Source organism: Hyla sarda, chromosome 6, assembly GCF_029499605.1.
Source record: "Hyla sarda isolate aHylSar1 chromosome 6, aHylSar1.hap1, whole genome shotgun sequence".
Taxonomy (NCBI): Eukaryota; Metazoa; Chordata; class Amphibia; order Anura; family Hylidae; genus Hyla; species Hyla sarda.
In genome coordinates this window covers 182,973,463-182,991,238 of record NC_079194.1, presented here as the reverse complement: position 1 = coordinate 182,991,238, position 17,776 = coordinate 182,973,463, and the positions used below count along the sequence as shown (strand labels likewise).

General features: G+C 44.3%; 1 protein-coding gene across 3 annotated transcripts in view; it reads right to left on the bottom strand.

The window, feature by feature from the left end:
• The window catches only part of LOC130276524 (serine/threonine-protein kinase Nek11-like), a 654,676-nt gene that overhangs the window by 204,585 nt on the left and 432,315 nt on the right, over positions 1 to 17,776 (bottom strand). For all 3 annotated transcript variants that reach the window (XM_056526012.1, XM_056526011.1, XM_056526013.1), the window contains one exon: positions 444 to 522. In XM_056526012.1, the coding sequence (XP_056381987.1) occupies positions 444 to 522 (79 nt within the window). The remainder of the gene's footprint in view (positions 1 to 443; positions 523 to 17,776) is intronic.

Below are 17,776 nucleotides of genomic sequence, written 5' to 3'. Positions count from 1 at the left end.
GTTTTAAACAGAATAATGGGCAGGAGCTTTTTTTTACAGGTTTGCAGCTTTTTTTTTTACCCCCCACAAGCCTCTTTTGCTAAAAACATTCATGGATTCCTTTGTCTTTCTGTTTAATATTCTAGACATCACATCAAAACTTGATAGAAGAGAAAAGAATACCAGCAGCTATTAAATCCTAAAGCAAGAGCCCAACACAAAGAAACTGAATATTTTCCTAACTGCATATGACTTGGATCACATACAGAACAGGAATGACAGTCTTAAATCCTATCTATAATTTCTGGTGGATCAAACATGTAAAGACTTCCATTAACTATGTGAACAGTTGGGCACATTTCTACCACATGGTAACATAGCCACATGCATGCAGTGCATGAATAAGACACCAGCAGCCTGATGTATGTATAGTAAGCATCTGAAGGTGCAAGGAAAATACTTACCTGCCCTCTTTGATTTACATAAGGAAACTGTAGGATTTGTATAGCGCTGGGACGAAGCTCAGGGTCCTTCATCAGCATTCTGCAAGCGTAAAAGAGAAATATGTACATAGGAATCATATTCTGCAATGGATCATTTGAAAACTTATATAAGGAACATTTGTTGAAGAAAAACATGAAGTGACTATATGTCAAATGGCATGTGAGCAAATAAGTGCAATTATGAGCCTTAAAGTAACCTTTTAATACTTGGTTGTTTTCTGGTCAAATATGCTGTGCTGATTCATTTCATAATAAAACTACATAAAAATATATAATCTGCTAACACATAAAGTTACATTCTAAAATTCTGTCTGCCTGCAAATGCCACTGGAGGGAGCTCATGTTCTCATGGCATACACTTGCATGAACAAAATACAAATAGCACCAAAACTAATCAAAGAGGAAGGTACATGCGGCCTGATTTTCAGCATTTAACAGAATTGTTATTACAAGGGGGTTAGAAGTCAATATCATGACAATTTATAAAAACATACTATCAAATTAATCAGCACAGAATGTTAGATTTATGGGGAACATCAATGTTGCACCATGTTACTAACTGATTTTCCAGAAGCAGCAGCAGCAGCATATCAACCTCCCAATAGAACACCATATTCCTATCTAAGGGTCAATTTACACGTACAGTATCCCCGGCAGATTTGATGCGCAGAATTTGAAGCTGTGTTCAGTCATTTAATTTACATTGAAATCTGCAGCAGAAAATCCTGTTCATCCAATCTGCGCAGGATACTGTGTGTGTGAATACACCATAAATGTGGATATTGCTGGACACTTTAGGGCATGGTTTGGTCACTTCAGGACAGAAGCAATCTCCATCTTTGTTTTCTGAATTTTGATACTTGAAGATAAGATTATACACACAGCCAAGCAGTTTTTCTATGGTACAATCTTATTCTCAGACCTTGATAGTTACAGGGTTTCATCAATAATGGGCATGGAGCACATAATACTGCATCTTCTATGGCACAGAAAATAAGACATGGCACTCACAGATAGTTGCAAATAAGCTTTTTTATTCAGCCACTGGGTAGAGAAGGATAGGGAGTAGACTAATTCTACTAAAACGAGCAATGACTGTTTATGGACGGAAGAAGCATATAAAGTGTGAAGTGGTAGGCGCTTGTTTCAGTGGTGTGTGTCTGCTCCTTATCTTTCCCTTTCCAGTGGCTAAATAAAAAAAAAGTGTTTGCAAGTAAAGGTGAGTATCATCAATTATTTTCTGTGTAAGAAGATAATGTTGTTGACTTGTTGGAGTGAGCACCACCTATTATCAAGTTATAGATACAGTAGTATACTGCATATTAGGGCCAACCCTAAGCTGCATAGTTGTAAAGAAATCCATTAAATGTGGAGAGTCTGAGAGTTGTAGTGTCGATCTGTTTATTTCTAATGTTGTTGCACGTTATACTGTATGTCTACATCTCAGCGAGACTTGAGCTGATCTTTATCCCAGTCAAGGACCAGAGTTGAGCTTAAAGGATAAGCCTCAAGAAAAAAACATAGGGGATAAATTTTAGATTGCGGGGGGGGGTCCGAGCACTGGTGCCCCCTGCGATCTGCTGTTTGGAGCCCCTGCTCTCAATCACAGGGGCGCGTCATGACCCCCGCCTGAAGTGGGAGCCGACACGCCCCCTCAATATAGTTTTATGGGAGAGGAGGGGGCGTGGGGGCTCCTGCTTTGTGCGGGGGTCCTGATGCACCCCTGTGATGGAGAGCCGGGGCTCCAAACAGCAGATTGCGGGGGCTCCAAGGCTTGGACCCCCAGTGATCTAAACATTATCCCCTATCCAAGTTTTTCTTTTCATGAGACTTATCCTTTAAAGATGAACTCCACAATAAATCCATTACTGAAGAAAACCTCAATTTAATGCAACAAAATAGTATTCAAAACAGTTGACTCCTTTCCAGCTCTACAGACGATCACCTGGTAGGGGGACACATGTTGGAGATATTACTGCATGGATTTCTTTGCAGATACTGCTACATTGGTAGTTTGACATCATCTGCACCTACTCATGGTACAAATTGAGCAGTTATTATTCAATCTATATAGACCATAACTTATGTGAACTAGAACTATGAACTTGTGCATTTTACTGTAAAATTTCCAGATCACTGATAAGAGTATATTACAGTCTCCTGAACAACATGAAATATCTACTGAGCTGCCATGTTTGATCACAAATGAAATTTCCATGGACATTTCTGCCTAATACAGAACTTTATGCTCCCCTATTCCTGTACTCTCTGGCGCTCTCATGGTTCAGTAGACCGGTTGCTGCATATGAGAGGTCTGCCCTGTAAGAGATGTGTTTTTTAGGGCGTCTGGTAATACAATTAAGTGCAAACATAATTGTTCCGCTCAGTAGAGTGATTGTGGAAGATGTAACAATTATACACAGTCAGTGGCACAAATCTAAGGCCTCATTACCGGAGTCTGGCTGGCAGCTTTATGACTGGGGGGTAAATTATTTTAAATGACCCAGATATTAGTAGCTGTCAAATTTATAGGTAGGGGCAGGGCTGGTGCAAACATTTGGAAAAGTACTGTAATCAATTGCCTGCGGCTTCAAAAGGTTTTGAGGTGCCAGTCAAGCAGAGTCTAATACATTATGTAAACACATTACTGAGAATTGCTGGGTGAGACTGTTGGTGCATGATTTAAAATCTATATTTATGTATGGAAAAACTTTGTTCTGGTTTGTTCTCATTTATTCCTATTATCAAGGACCTGTGCCAGTTAAGGATTTCTGATCAAGCAACTGGTATTTGGCCAATCTTGGTGGTCCAATCAGGTTGGCAACATCTACCTTCACCATGAGCAATGTGGACATAAAGTGGGAGGGGGAATGTGTCCTTTTACAAAAGGATGAGAGGGTTTAGGACAAACCAGCAGTTGACTACAAAGTTCTAGTAGTAGATTGTAACATACCGTATATACTCGAGTATGAACCGAGTTTTTCAGCACGATTTTTCGTGCTGAAAACGCCCCCCTCGGCTTATACTCGAGTGAACTCTCTGCCTGTCAATCCCTTCATCAGTGGTCTTCAACCTGCGGACCTCAAGATGTTGCAAAACTACAACTCCCAGCAAGCCCGGACAGCCATCGGCTATCTGGGCATGCTGGGTGTTGTAGTTTTGAAACCTCTGGAGGTCGGCAGGTTGAAGACCACTGCGGCCTACGTCATCATCCAGCCCCCCCCCCCTTGTTTTGTACTTACCTCCCCTCGGCGGGACGCTAGGGTGAGCTGGTCCGGGCCATCTATGCTGCAAGGACCGTCCGCTGGGGATGGTTAGTCGTTGCGGGCTGTCCATTTTCATCGCGGGGGAGGGGGGGGCCTCTTCTCCGCACTTCGGCCCCGGAGTGCCCATGTGCAACGTCCCTGTGCGTCGTCGTCAAGGCAACGTCACTATGCCGGGGCCAGGGCCGAAGAGCGGAGAACAGGCCCCCCCCGGTGAAAATGGACAGATGATGACGAAGGCTGCAGTGGTCTTCAACCTGCGGACCTCCAGAGGTTTCAAAACTACGACTCCCAGCATGACTGGACAGCCAATGGCTGTCCGGTCATGCTGGGAGTTGTAGTTTTGCAACATCTGGAGGTCCGCAGGTTGAAGACCACTGATGAAGGGATTGACAGGCGGTGATGATGAAGGGGGGGGATGATGACGAAGGCCGCAGTGGTCATTAACCTGCGGACCTCCAGAGATTTCAAAACTACAACTCCCAGCATGCCTGGACAGCCTGGACAGCCGACTGAGGAAGGGATTGACAGGGGGCGTTTATGAAGGGGGGGGGGGGGGGGGAATGATTATATTACTTATATTACTTATACTCATACTTATATTCGGGTCGGCTTATATACAGTATTTACACATAGTTATTAGGTCTCCCCTAAGCCTTCTTTTTTCGAAACTAAATAACCCTAATACTGATAATGTTTCTGGGTACTATAGTCCTCCCATTCCCTGTATTACCCTGGTTGCCAGTCTTTGAACCCTCTCCAGCTCCACTATATCTTTCTTGTACACTGGTGCCCAGTACTGTACACAGTATTCCATGTGTGGTCTGACTAGTGATTTGTACAGCAGTAGAATTATTTCCTTGTCATGAGCATCTATGCCCCTATTGATGCACCCCATGATTTTATTTGCCTTGGCAGCAGCTGCCTGACACTGGTCACTACAGCTAAATTTATTGTAAACTAAGACTCCCAAGTCCTTTTCCAGTCGTCCCAAGTGTTCTCCCATTTAATACATAATATCTGCCCAGGTTTTTCCTCCCCATGTGCATTACCTTACATTTATCAGTGTTGAACCTCATCTGCCACTTCCCAGCCCAAACCTCCAACCTATCCAGATCCATTTGTAACAGTTCACAGTCCTCTATTGTGTTACCTACTATACAAAGTGCACTGTCCTCTATTGTGTTTATCACTTTACAGAGTTTAGTATCATCTGCAAAGATTGCTACTTTACTATTCAACCCCTCTTTAAGGTCATTAATGAATATATGAAATAGGACAGGACCCAAGACGGACCCCTGTGGTACCCCATAGTAATAGTCACCCAATCAGAATAAGTACCATTACTAACCACCCTGTTTCCTATCACTGAGCAAGTTACTTACCCACTTACACACATTCTCCCCCAGCCCAATCCTTCTCATTTTATGCATCAATCTTTTATGTGGAACCGTAGCAAATGCTTTGGAAAAATCCAGAAATACGACATCCAGCGATTGCCCCTGGTCCAGTCTGGAGCTCACCTCCTCATAAATACTGATCAGGTTAGTTTGACAGGACCGATACCTCATAAAGCCATGCTGATATGGAGTCACACATTTATTTTTATCAAGATACTCCAAAATAGCATCCCTTAGAAAAACCCTCAAACAATTTACATGCAACGGAGATTAAACTAACAGGCCTATAATTCCCGGGGGCAACTTTTGACCCCTTTTTAAATATTGGCACTACATTTGCCATGCGCCAGTCCTGGGGAACAGTCCTTGTCACTATAGAGTCCCTGAATATTAAAAATAGGGGTCTGCCTATTACATTACTTAATTCCTTTGGAACACGGGGGTGAATGCCACCTGGACCTGGTGATTTGTCTATTTAGATTTTTTGTAGGTGGCACTGTACTTCTTCCTGGGTTAGACAGGTAACCTGTACTAGGGAGTTTACCTTATCTCGCTGTATTTCACCTGGCATTTCATTTTCCTCGGTGAATACAATGGAGAAGAATTTGTTTAATATATTAGCTTTTTCCTGATACCCATTTATAATTTCTTCCTCATCATTTTTTAAAGGGCCAACACTTTCATTTTTTACCTTTTTGCTATTTACATAGTTAAAGAACATTTTGAGGTTAGTTTTACTCTCTTTGGCAATGAGTCTTTCTGTCTCTATTTTTGCGGCTTTTATCTGTTTTTTACATATTTTACATTTTTCTCTATAGCTTTTTAATGCTTCTTTACTGCCATCCTATTTTAGTAGTTTAAAATGCTTTATTTTTGTCATTTATTGACCCATTAACGTTCTTATTCATCCATATTGGTTTTCTTTTATTTCTGACCATTAAGGTCAGGGCCGGATTAAGAGCATCATGGGCCTGGTGCTGAAAATTGTGATGGGCCTTTTTTTTATCAAAGTATATAAAATGAAAACGCAACACAAAGCAATTTTGTCACGTTTTATGCACATTAAATTACCAGGATAGGTAGCATGTTCCCCACATTAGGTAGGTAGCATGTTCACCACATTAGGTAGGTAGCATGTTCCCCACATTAGGTAGGTAGCAGTTTCCCCACATTAGGCAGTAGCAGGCTCCCCACATTAGGCAGTAGCAGGCTCCCCACATTAGGCAGTAGCAGGCTTCCCACATTAGGTAGTAGCAGGCTCCCCACATTAGGCAGTAGCAGGCTCCCCACATTAGGCAGTAGCAGGCTCCCCACATTAGGTAGTAGCAGGCTCCCCACATTAGGCAGTAGCAGGCTCCCCACATTAGGCAGTAGCAGGCTCCCCACATTAGGTAGGAGCAGGTTCCCCACATTAGGCAATAGCAGGCTTGCCATATTAGGTAGTAGCAGGCTTGCCATATTAGGTAGTAGCAGGTTCCCCACATTAGGTAGTAGCAGGTTCCCCACATCACTGTGTGTATTATCTCTGTACTGTGACATCACTGCGTGTATTATCTCTGTACTGTGACTTCACTGTGTATTATACCTGTACTGTGACATCACTGCGTGTATTATCCCTGTACTGTGACATCACTGTGTGTATTATCTCTGTACTGTGACATCACTGTGTATATTATCCCTGTACTGTGACATCACTGTGTATTATCCCTGTACTGTGACATCACTGTGTATATTATCCCTGTACTGTGACATCACTGTGTGTATTATCCCTGTACTGTGACATCACTGTGTGTATTATCCCTGTACTGTGACATCACTGTGTGTATTATCCCTGTACTGTGACATCACTGTGTGTATTATCCCTGTACTGTGACATCACTGTGTGTATTATCCCTGTACTGTGACATCACTGTGTATATTATCCCTGTAATGTGACATCACTGTGTATATTATCCCTGTACTGTGACATCACTGTGTATATTAGCCCTGTACTGTGACATCACTGTGTATATTATCCCTGTACTGTGACATCATTGTGTATTATCCCTGTACTGTGACATCATTGTGCATCAACCCTGTACTCACTCAAAGAACAGGGTTATTATTCAAAGTGACATCACAGTGCAGGGTTAATATGCATATGAACAGTGATGTCACACTAGAGGGTTAATGTGCACACAGTGCTGTCAGGGTACAGTGATAATACAAACAGTGATGTCACAGTACAGGGATGATACACAGTGATGTCACAGTACAGGGATAATGCACACAGTGATGTCACAGTACAGGGATAATACACAGTGATGTCACAGTACAGGGATAAAACACAGTGATGTCACAGTACAGGGATAATGCACACAGTGATGTCACAGTACAGGGATAATACACAGTGATGTCACAGTACAGGGATAATACACAGTGATGTCACAGTACAGGGATAATACACAGTGATGTCACAGTACAGGGATAATACACAGTGATGTCACAGTACAGGGATAATATACACAGTGATGTCACAGTACAGAGTGTACTAGTACTGTGATGCCGCTGTGCATATGGGGGATAATAGGGCATAGCATTCACAAGCTTTTGTATTTTAGTTAAATCCAAATCCGAGGTGGCTTAAACATGAGGCCCTTGCTGATGAACTGTTATGACGTTGCATGGGTGGGCAGCACCCAGTCCACCCCCACCCCCAAGGTGAATGTAAGACAACAGTGATACACACAGTGGGGGAGATTTATCAAAACCTGTGTAGCGGAAAAGTTGCCCAGTTGCCCATAGCAACAAATCAGATTGCTTCTTTCATTTTGCAGAGGTCTTGTTAAAAATGAAAGAAGTGAGCTGATTGGTTGCTATGGGCAACTGGGCAAATTTTCCTCTGGACAGGTTTTGATAAATGTCCCTCAGTGTATGTATCGACACTCACCAGGGAGGATACAGAGGGATTTTCTCAAGGATTGGGGTTTACTAGCAAATTAACACCTCCATATCAGGATGACATATTACTACATCAGTAAAAAAATAACAATAACCACTGTACGCAGATTAGGATCACCAATATCACCACTATTACAAATATTTGAGCCACACTATGACCACTCCAATTATCACTATATAGTGACAGGATAATACTAAATACAGACCAATATCCCACATGTAGATCCCATATTAGTGTTTCCCAAGCAGTGTGCCTACAGCTGTTGCAAAACTACAACTCCCAGCATGCCCAGACAGCAATTTGTAGTTTTGCACCAGCTTGAGGCACCCTGGTTGGAAAACACTGGTCCATATAATGGTGACCCCCAGGTCTACACAGGCTCTGCAGGTTTCTGGCAAGGTGCCTGGAATATTACTAGACAAAATAGCCCTCTATGCAGTGATGGAGGCCGCAATGCAGCCTGGCAATAACAGTACCATGGATGCCTAAAAAGACAAATACCTACACACATCCATCCATATGTATATAGATACACACACAGCTATACACAAGTGTACATACCCTAACTATAAGTGCACATACCCTAACTATAAGTGTACATACCAAAACTTTCTGAGATGGTGACAGGATCCTCATATGGCTTCCAGTGCTGGGGGTCAGGAGTCAAGACCTCTGACCTCAGGATTACGTCATGTGGAGGAGGGGCACAGACAGTTCTCCTCCTACTCTGCTCTCATGTTTCATGCTAGCAGGCTGCTGTGCTCTGAGGTTCCTTCCCCTGCTTTAGGACCCGACAGCAGGACGGCGCTTGTAGAGCATGTGCAGCATAATAAGATAAGTACTGCTGTGATTCCTACAATCTATGTGCCAGGCTGGGCAGCCAAAAAGCACTGACAATGTAGGCAGTGCCACTACATGTCCCCTATTCACTCTCCTGGTTACCTCACACAGAGGCCATCTACTCCCCCAGTTCTTCTTCCTCCTTACTCCTGGACGATCACCATCAGTGAAAGGGTGGGGGCCAGAGCGAGGCCCCCACCAGTGCGAGGCCTTAGGCGTTGGCCGCCTCTGACAGACACACACACACATAGACACATTACCTGTCCTGCGCTGTGCTTCTCCTCTACAGCGGCGGCCTGACGAGTGACGTCACTGACGTCCTGCGCGGGTCTGCGGAGGGACGTAACATGCGCAACGTCCCTCATCAGACTCAGGCCGGCCAACCGGAGACGCGGAGGAGGGCGGGGTAAGTGACGTCTTCCAGCATTTAGCACTACTCGCCTGAAGCGCTAAATGCCTGCATGTCTTGGCGTCAGGCAATACAAGTTATACGCCGGTCGGTCTGTGCGGGCCGTTTGTGCGGGCCGCCGGGCCTATTTTAACGCAGGGGCTTGGAGCTGCCGCTCCATCCGCCCCTACGTTAATCCGGCCCTGATTAAGGTATATACATCTTACAGTGAGAATTTAAGATATTTTTAAAAGTCTCCCATTTAGTGTCAGTATTCTTGTTTTTGAGGACATTATCCCATTTTATATAGTTAAGGGCTTCTCTGAGTTGATCGAATTTTGCTTTCCTAAAGTTCATTGTTTTTGTGGCCCCTCGAGAGATTCCCTTATTCAAGAACAAGTTATAATGTATTATATTATGATCACTGTTTCCTAGGTGTCTACTTGCACATTAGTTACTCTGTCAGGTCTGTTGGTTAATATTAAGTCTAGTAGGGCGTCCCCTCTGGTCAGGCCCCTGCACCATTTGGGACAGATAGTTGTTTTTAGGTATAGTCAGAAACCTGTTTCCTTTATGAGATTCACAGGTCTCAGTCTCCCAGTTTATATCAGGATAGCTAAAGTCCCCCATTATTATCACATCATTTTGATTTGATGCCTTGTTTATTTGCCTCAGTAATTGATCTTCTGCCTCTTCCATTATCTTTGGAGGCCTATAGCAAACCCCTATCAGATTTTTTTTATTCTTATCTCCATATATTTCTACCCATAATGACTCCACATTATTGTTTCCCTCCCAAATATCCTCCCGCGGTGCAGCCTTCAGACTGGACTTTACATAAAGACAAATCCCTCCCCCTTTCCGTTTTGTCCAATCCTTCCTGAATAGACTATAACCCTGTATGTTGACCGCCCAGTCACAGCTATCGTCCAACCAAGTCTCTGTTATACCCACTATGTCATAATTCTCCTCAGACATTTTCAACTCCAGTTCGTCAGTTTTATTGGTCAGACTTCTGGCATTAGTCAACATGCAATTCAATGGTGTATGTTTTTTCTCCTATGACGCCTATCCCTATTAACTATTCTAACCCCTCCCTCCGCTCCACCCCCAGGTACATTAATAAGTCCCCCCCTCTCTATCTACACTATCTTCCCCCTCTATGTTGTAGGTTCCCTCCTCCACAGGTCCCTAGTTTAAACACTCCTCCACCCTTCTAGCCATCTTGTCCCCAAGCACCCTCCCCATTGAGGGGCAGCCTGTCCCTACGGTAGAGCCGGTATCCGACAGCAAAGTTGGCCCAGTTCTCCATAAACCCAAACACCTCCTTCCTACACCAGCTTCTGAGCCACTTGTTTACCTCCCTAATCTCCCGCTGCCTCTCTGGTGTGGCTCGTGGTACAGGTAATATTTCAGAAAATATGAACTTGGCGGTCCTCCCCTTAAGCTTGCGTCCTAAGTCCCTGAAATCATTTTTAAGGACACCCCACCTACCTCTTACTTTGTCATTGGTGCCAATATGTACCATGACTGCTGGGTCTTCTCCAGCCCTACCCAGCAACCTATCAACCAGATCTGCAATGTGCCGAACTTGAGCGCCAGGAAGACAACACATTGTTTGGTGATCCCGGTCTTTGTGACAGATCATCCTTTCTGTCCCCCAAATAATTGAGCCCCCCTCTACCAGTACCTGTCTTGCCTGCCCTGCACTCCTCCCTCCTTACTGGAGCAGACCCCCCCCTGGCAGTCAGAGGCCTGCTGAAGTACTCCTAGCTCTGAAACGGCATCCCCCTCATCTCCCAACCGGGCAAACTTGTTGGGGTGTTCCAGTTCAGGAATAGCCTCCCTGACACTTTTCCCTCTACCCCTTTTTCTAACTGTAACCCAGCTAACTGCCTGACTGTACTGCACCTTCGTCCCACTATCCTCCCCCACCTCTACCCCAGAGAGTACTTGCTCAGTGAGCAGTTTGGCAATGCGTCTCAGTGTTGCCAGTTGCTCCTCTAGATCCAGGATCCAGGTTCCAAAGGAACAACTCGCGTACATCTCGCACAACAATTTGCACCTCAAACTGCTGTTCAAGGATTGCATACATTGTGCAAGATGTACACTGGACATTTTAACAGTAAAAAAAAACAATCAAATATTTCAATTAATCTCCCTGAATTTAAAGTCCCTTAATTTTATGTCCCTCTCAATTTTATACTTACACTCACTTGTATACTTCACACAATTGCTAGCTCAAACAATCGCTTAGTGCACTTGCTTTTATATTTACCACAAACCATCTCTCTCTTACACTACCTGGAAGTGAATGCAAACGGCTAGCTGGCTGAACGCAGCTGCAATTTATCAGGTGCAAATTATATAACTACTTCACCCCCTCTCCACCTGTATTCCTAACAGAAAGAGAATGAGAAAAAAACAGAAACAAAAAAACACAGAAATGCACTCAACAATGCTCACAATACTTCTTACAGTATTCCCTTAATTTTAAGTCCCTCTCACTTTTATACTTACACTCACTTGTATACTTCACACTATTGTATACAGACAAACAATCGCTAGCTCAAACAATATCTTAGTGTACTTTCTTAATATTTACCACAAACCACCTCTCTCTTCCATTGCCTGGAAGTGAATGCAAATGGCTAGCTTGCTGCAAGCAGCTGCAATTTATCAGCTGCTAATTATTTAATTGCTCCACCCTTTATCCACCTGTAGTCATCCCAGACAGAGAAAGAGAAAAAAAAAACACACAGAAATGCACTCAACAATGCTCACAATACTTCTTACAGTATTTCCATAATTTTAGGTCCCTCTCACTTTTATACTTACACTCACATGTATACTTCACACTCTTGTATACAGACACACAATCGCTAGCTCAAACAATCGCTAAGTGTACTTTCTTTTCTATTTACCACAAACCAACTCTCTTCCACTGCCTGGAAGTGAATGCAAATGGCTAACTGGTTGCTGCAAGCAGCTGCAATTTATCAGCTGCTAATTATTTAACCACTACACTCTCTCTCTCCACCTATATTCCTCCCAGACAAAGAAAGAGAAAAAAAAACAAGAAACACAGAAATGCACTCAACAATGCTCACAATACTTCTTACAGTATTTCCTTAATTTTAAGTCCCTCTCACTTTTATACTTACACTCACATGTATACTTCACACTCTTGTATACAGACACACAATCGCTAGCTCAAACAATCGCTAAGTGTACTTTCTTTTCTATTTACCACAAACCAACTCTCTTCCACTGCCTGGAAGTGAATGCAAATGGCTAACTGGTTGCTGCAAGCAGCTGCAATTTATCAGCTGCTAATTATTTAACCACTACACTCTCTCTCCACCTATATTCCTCCCAGACAAAGAAAGAGAAAAAAAAACAAGAAACACAGAAATGCACTCAACAATGCTCACAATACTTCTTACAGTATTTCCTTAATTTTAAGTCCCTCTCACTTTTATACTTACACTCACTTGTATACTTCACACTCTTGTATACAGACAAACAATCGCTTAGTGTTCTTGCTTTTATATTTACCACAAACCACCTCTCTTCCACTGCCTGGAAGTAAATGAAAATGGCTAGCTGGCTGAAAGCAGCTGCAATTTATCAGCTGCTAATTATTTAACTACTCGCTCTCTCCACCTGTATTCCTCCCAGACAGAGAAAGAGAAAAAAAAACAACAAAGAAATGCACTCAACAATGTTCACAATACTTCTTAAAAATATTTCTTAAAAATCTTAATCCTTCCAGTACTTATCAGTTGCAGTATGCTCCAAAGGAAGTTTTTTTCTTTTCTGTCTGATCATAGTGCTCTCTGCTGACACCAGAGAGCACTGTGGTCAGGCAGAAAATAAATCCAAAAATAAAAGAACTTCCTGTGGAGCATACAGCAGCTGATAAGTACTGGAAGGATTAAGACTTTTAAAAATAAAAATAATTTACAAATCTGTTTAACTTTCAAATATTTTTCACCAGAGAATCCTTTTAAAGCAGAAGTCTATTTAATTTTTGTTTAAGGGTGCTTTCCCACACGGCGTATACGCAGCGTATTTCACGCTGCGCAAAATTTACAGCAGCAGTGGGAAATACGCTGAGTATGCCTTGCTCACTATACACACAGGGCTTTCCGGCGGCAGCCCTATGTGTGCAGTGCGTTTTGGAGGCGGAGCCGCGCGTTTCACAATCACACCAGCACACCGCCCCGCCTCTAAAACTCACTGCACACATAGGGCTGCCGCCGAAAAAGCCCTGTGTGTATAGTGAGCAAGGAATATGCAGCGCATTTCCCGCTGCTGCCGTAAATTTTGCGCAGCATGAAATACGTTGCGTATACGCCGTGTGGGAACGTACCCTAAAGCAGAAGTCTAATTCAGCTTGGTACAGCTGAATTTAAATTACATCCCATTTAAAAACTAAAGAAATGTATTTATGAATATGTTCATTTATTTACAGGGCTTTCATTTCATTTTTTAAATAGGTGTGAACATAGGAATTTATGATTTTCTTTTATCATAATGTATTCCTTGTAACTCGCTTAATGCCTTGGTCTCCTTACAATCATTGTGTCTTTCCATTCCCATGTATTGAGAAATACACAGAGAACCAAGCTCCTACCAACAAGTAATAAAATACTACACCGGCTCTGATCCTTGTACCAAATTACAAAGCAGCTTCTACAAAGAACTGACATTGTGTCTGTATTTGATAACTTAAACAGAGAGTTGTATCCTTGGTGAAAAGTGGCACAATACAAAAGTGGGCCAAAATATATACTGATCAGCAGTCGGCTCTCAGACGCTCTACTACATAAAAAAACACATGAAAGGGATGCTGCAAATGTCACAATTATAACAAGTATAGATCCTCCAGGTGCTGATTACAGAAATGAGAAAACCCAGAGAGTACAAACCAGCCATAAATATTACACAATGCTGTGGATTATTGAATTGGTGTCTATTACCTTTTATTTTTACAATACTACAGATGGCCATTTTCCCTCTGCAAATAGAATACCATTAACCATTGAGCAAAAGAAGAGACAGTCTACACATTACCGAGGTGGACAGTCAGCATTTCTATCATTCACCCCTGGGACAGTGTTGTTCATTACAAAGACGTCTAAAGTCACCCGGGACCAATGTCAATAAAGAAAGTTCTGTCATGTTCAGGCATAATATATCAGTGTCATTAAGGATTTCCAACAAGACTTTATGAATAATAAGTAATACAGAAGCAATAAAACAATTACACATACTAATCTAAAACAAAATTGCTAGGTTAGCATGGGCAACAACCACTGTTCTGTATTTTCACTAGCTTTTACAGATCCTTAAAGGAGAGACAGGTTGGAAGTATACCAGCATTAACAGCCTAACACTACACTATTACATACAGTACAGTAATTATTCACCCTGCACTCATACTGTACATGAATGCACACTGCAGCAGGTTTTTTCATGCCCCATATTTATTCAAGTGCTGCTGTTTGAGAACAAGCTAAAATATCCATGAATGCCAGCTAAAGCCACATAAAGAGGGTGAATGCCAACTACACTGATTCTGAAAATTGTAGGCACAGTGATCCCGTAATTGCCCTAATAAGTGGCATGCTGAATCCTTAAATCTTACAGATGTTTGGCCGAACTGAAGTGGTATTACCGGAACTTAATAAACAACTGAAGTGGTATTACTTCATATACAGTAAGAGGTATAGACAAGCCATAAAACTGCACTTTTGTTTATTCCTATGTAATGGCAGATGGTACTAAGGAGTTGATCACATTCACACAAACGTTTTGCCCTCAGCTGTCAACTCTGGTGGTATGCAGTTGCAGTTTAACCTTTTAGAATCCTCTTGAATTTTTTAGTATAAAGTTGGGACCAGTAAAACCACATGGTCTCAAGGTCTTGAGCCTGAAGTAGTTGCTGACTAAAGGGTAGAGTTGGAGAGCATGAGTAAGTTGCCAAAGACTACTATAACTGCGTATACTAAGACTGGCTATGTTACGCCGAGCGCTCCGGGTCCCCGCTCCTCCCCGGAGCGCTCGCTACACTCTCGCTACTGCAGCGCTCCGGTCAGATCCACTGACCCGGTGCGCTGCGATTCCGCCTCCAGCCGGGATGCGATTCGCGATGCGGGTGGCGCCCGCTCGCGATGCGCACCCCGGCTCCCGTACCTGACTCGCTCTCCGTCGGTCCTGTCCCGGCGCGCGCGGCCCCGCTCCCTAGGGCGCGCGCGCGCCGGGTCTCTGCGATTTAAAGGGCCACTGCGCCGCTGATTGGCGCAAGTGGTTCTAATTAGTGTGTTCACCTGTGCACTCCCTATGTATACCTCACTTCCCCTGCACTCCCTCGCCGGATCTTGTTGCCATTGTGCCAGTGAAAGCGTTTCCTTGTGTGTTCCTAGCCTGTGTTCCAGACCTCCTGCCGTTGCCCCTGACTACGATCCTTGCTGCCTGCCCCGACCTTCTGCTACGTCCGACCTTGCTTCTGTCTACTCCCTTGTACCGCGCCTATCTTCAGCAGTCAGAGAGGTTGAGCCGTTGCTAGTGGATACGACCTGGTCACTACCGCCGCAGCAAGACCATCCCGCTTTGCGGCGGGCTCTGGTGAATACCAGTAGTGACTTAGAACCGGTCCACTAGCACGGTCCACGCCAATCCCTCTCTGGCACAGAGGATCCACCTCCTGCCAGCCGGCATCGTGACAGTAGATCCGGCCATGGATCCCGCTGAAGTTCCTCTGCCAGTTGTCGCCGACCTCACCACGGTGGTCGCCCAGCAGTCACAACAGATAGTGCAACAAGGCCACCAGCTGTCTCAACTGACCGTGATGCTACAGCAGCTACTACCACAGCTTCAGCAATCATCTCCTCCGCCAGCTCCTGCACCTCCTCCGCAGCGAGTGGCCGCTTCAGGCCTACGACTATCCTTGCCGGATAAATTTTATGGGGACTCTAAATTTTGCCGTGGCTTTCTTTCTCAATGTTCCCTGCACTTGGAGATGATGTCGGACCAGTTTCCTACTGAAAGGTCTAAGGTGGCTTTCGTAGTCAGCCTTCTGTCTGGAAAAGCTCTGTCATGGGCCACACCGCTCTGGGACCGCAACGACCCCGTCACTGCCTCTGTACACTCCTTCTTCTCGGAAATTCGAAGTGTCTTTGAGGAACCTGCCCGAGCCTCTTCTGCTGAGACTGCCCTGTTGAACCTGGTCCAGGGTAATTCTTCCATTGGCGAGTACGCCGTACAATTCCGTACTCTTGCTTCAGAACTATCCTGGAATAATGAGGCCCTCTGCGCGACCTTTAAAAAAGGCCTATCCAGCAACATTAAAGATGTTCTGGCCGCACGAGAAATCCCTGCTAACCTACATGAACTCATTCATCTAGCCACTCGCATTGACATGCGTTTTTCCGAAAGGCGTCAGGAGCTCCGCCAGGATATGGAATTTGTTTGCACGAGGCGTTTTTTCTCCCCGGCTCCTCTCTCCTCTGGTCCCCTGCAATCCGTTCCTGTGCCTTCCGCCGTGGAGGCTATGCAGGTCGACCGGTCTCGCCTGACACCTCAAGAAAGGACACGACGCCGCATGGAGAATCTCTGCCTGTACTGTGCCGGTACCGAACACTTCCTGAAGGATTGTCCTATCCGTCCTCCCCGCCTGGAAAGACGTACGCTGACTCCGCACAAAAGTGAGACAGTCCTTGATGTCTACTCTGCTTCTCCACGTCTTACTGTGCCTGTGCGGATATCTGCCTCTACCTTCTCCTTCTCTACTATGGCCTTCTTGGATTCCGGATCTGCAGGAAATTTTATTTTGGCCTCTCTCATCAACAGGTTCAACATCCCGGTGACCAGTCTCGCCAGACCCCTCTACATCAATTGTGTTAACAATGAAAGATTGGACTGTACCATACGTTTCCGCACGGAGCCTCTCCTAATGTGCATCGGACCTCATCACGAAAAAATTGAGTTTTTGGTCCTCCCCAATTGTACTTCCGAAATTCTCCTTGGACTACCCTGGCTTCAACACCATTCCCCAACCCTGGATTGGTCCACTGGGGAGATCAAGAGTTGGGGTACCTCTTGTTTCAAGGACTGCCTTAAACCGGTTCCCAGTACTCCTTGCCGTGACCCTGTGGTTTCCCCTGTAACCGGTCTCCCTAAGGCCTATATGGACTTTGCGGATGTATTTTGCAAAAAACAAGCTGAGACTCTACCTCCTCACAGGCCTTATGACTGTCCTATTGACCTCCTCCCGGGCACTACTCCACCCCGGGGCAGAATTTATCCTCTCTCCGCCCCAGAGACTCTTGCTATGTCTGAGTACATCCAGGAAAATTTAAAAAAGGGCTTTATCCGCAAATCCTCCTCTCCTGCCGGAGCCGGATTTTTCTTTGTGTCCAAAAAAGATGGCTCCCTACGTCCTTGCATTGACTACT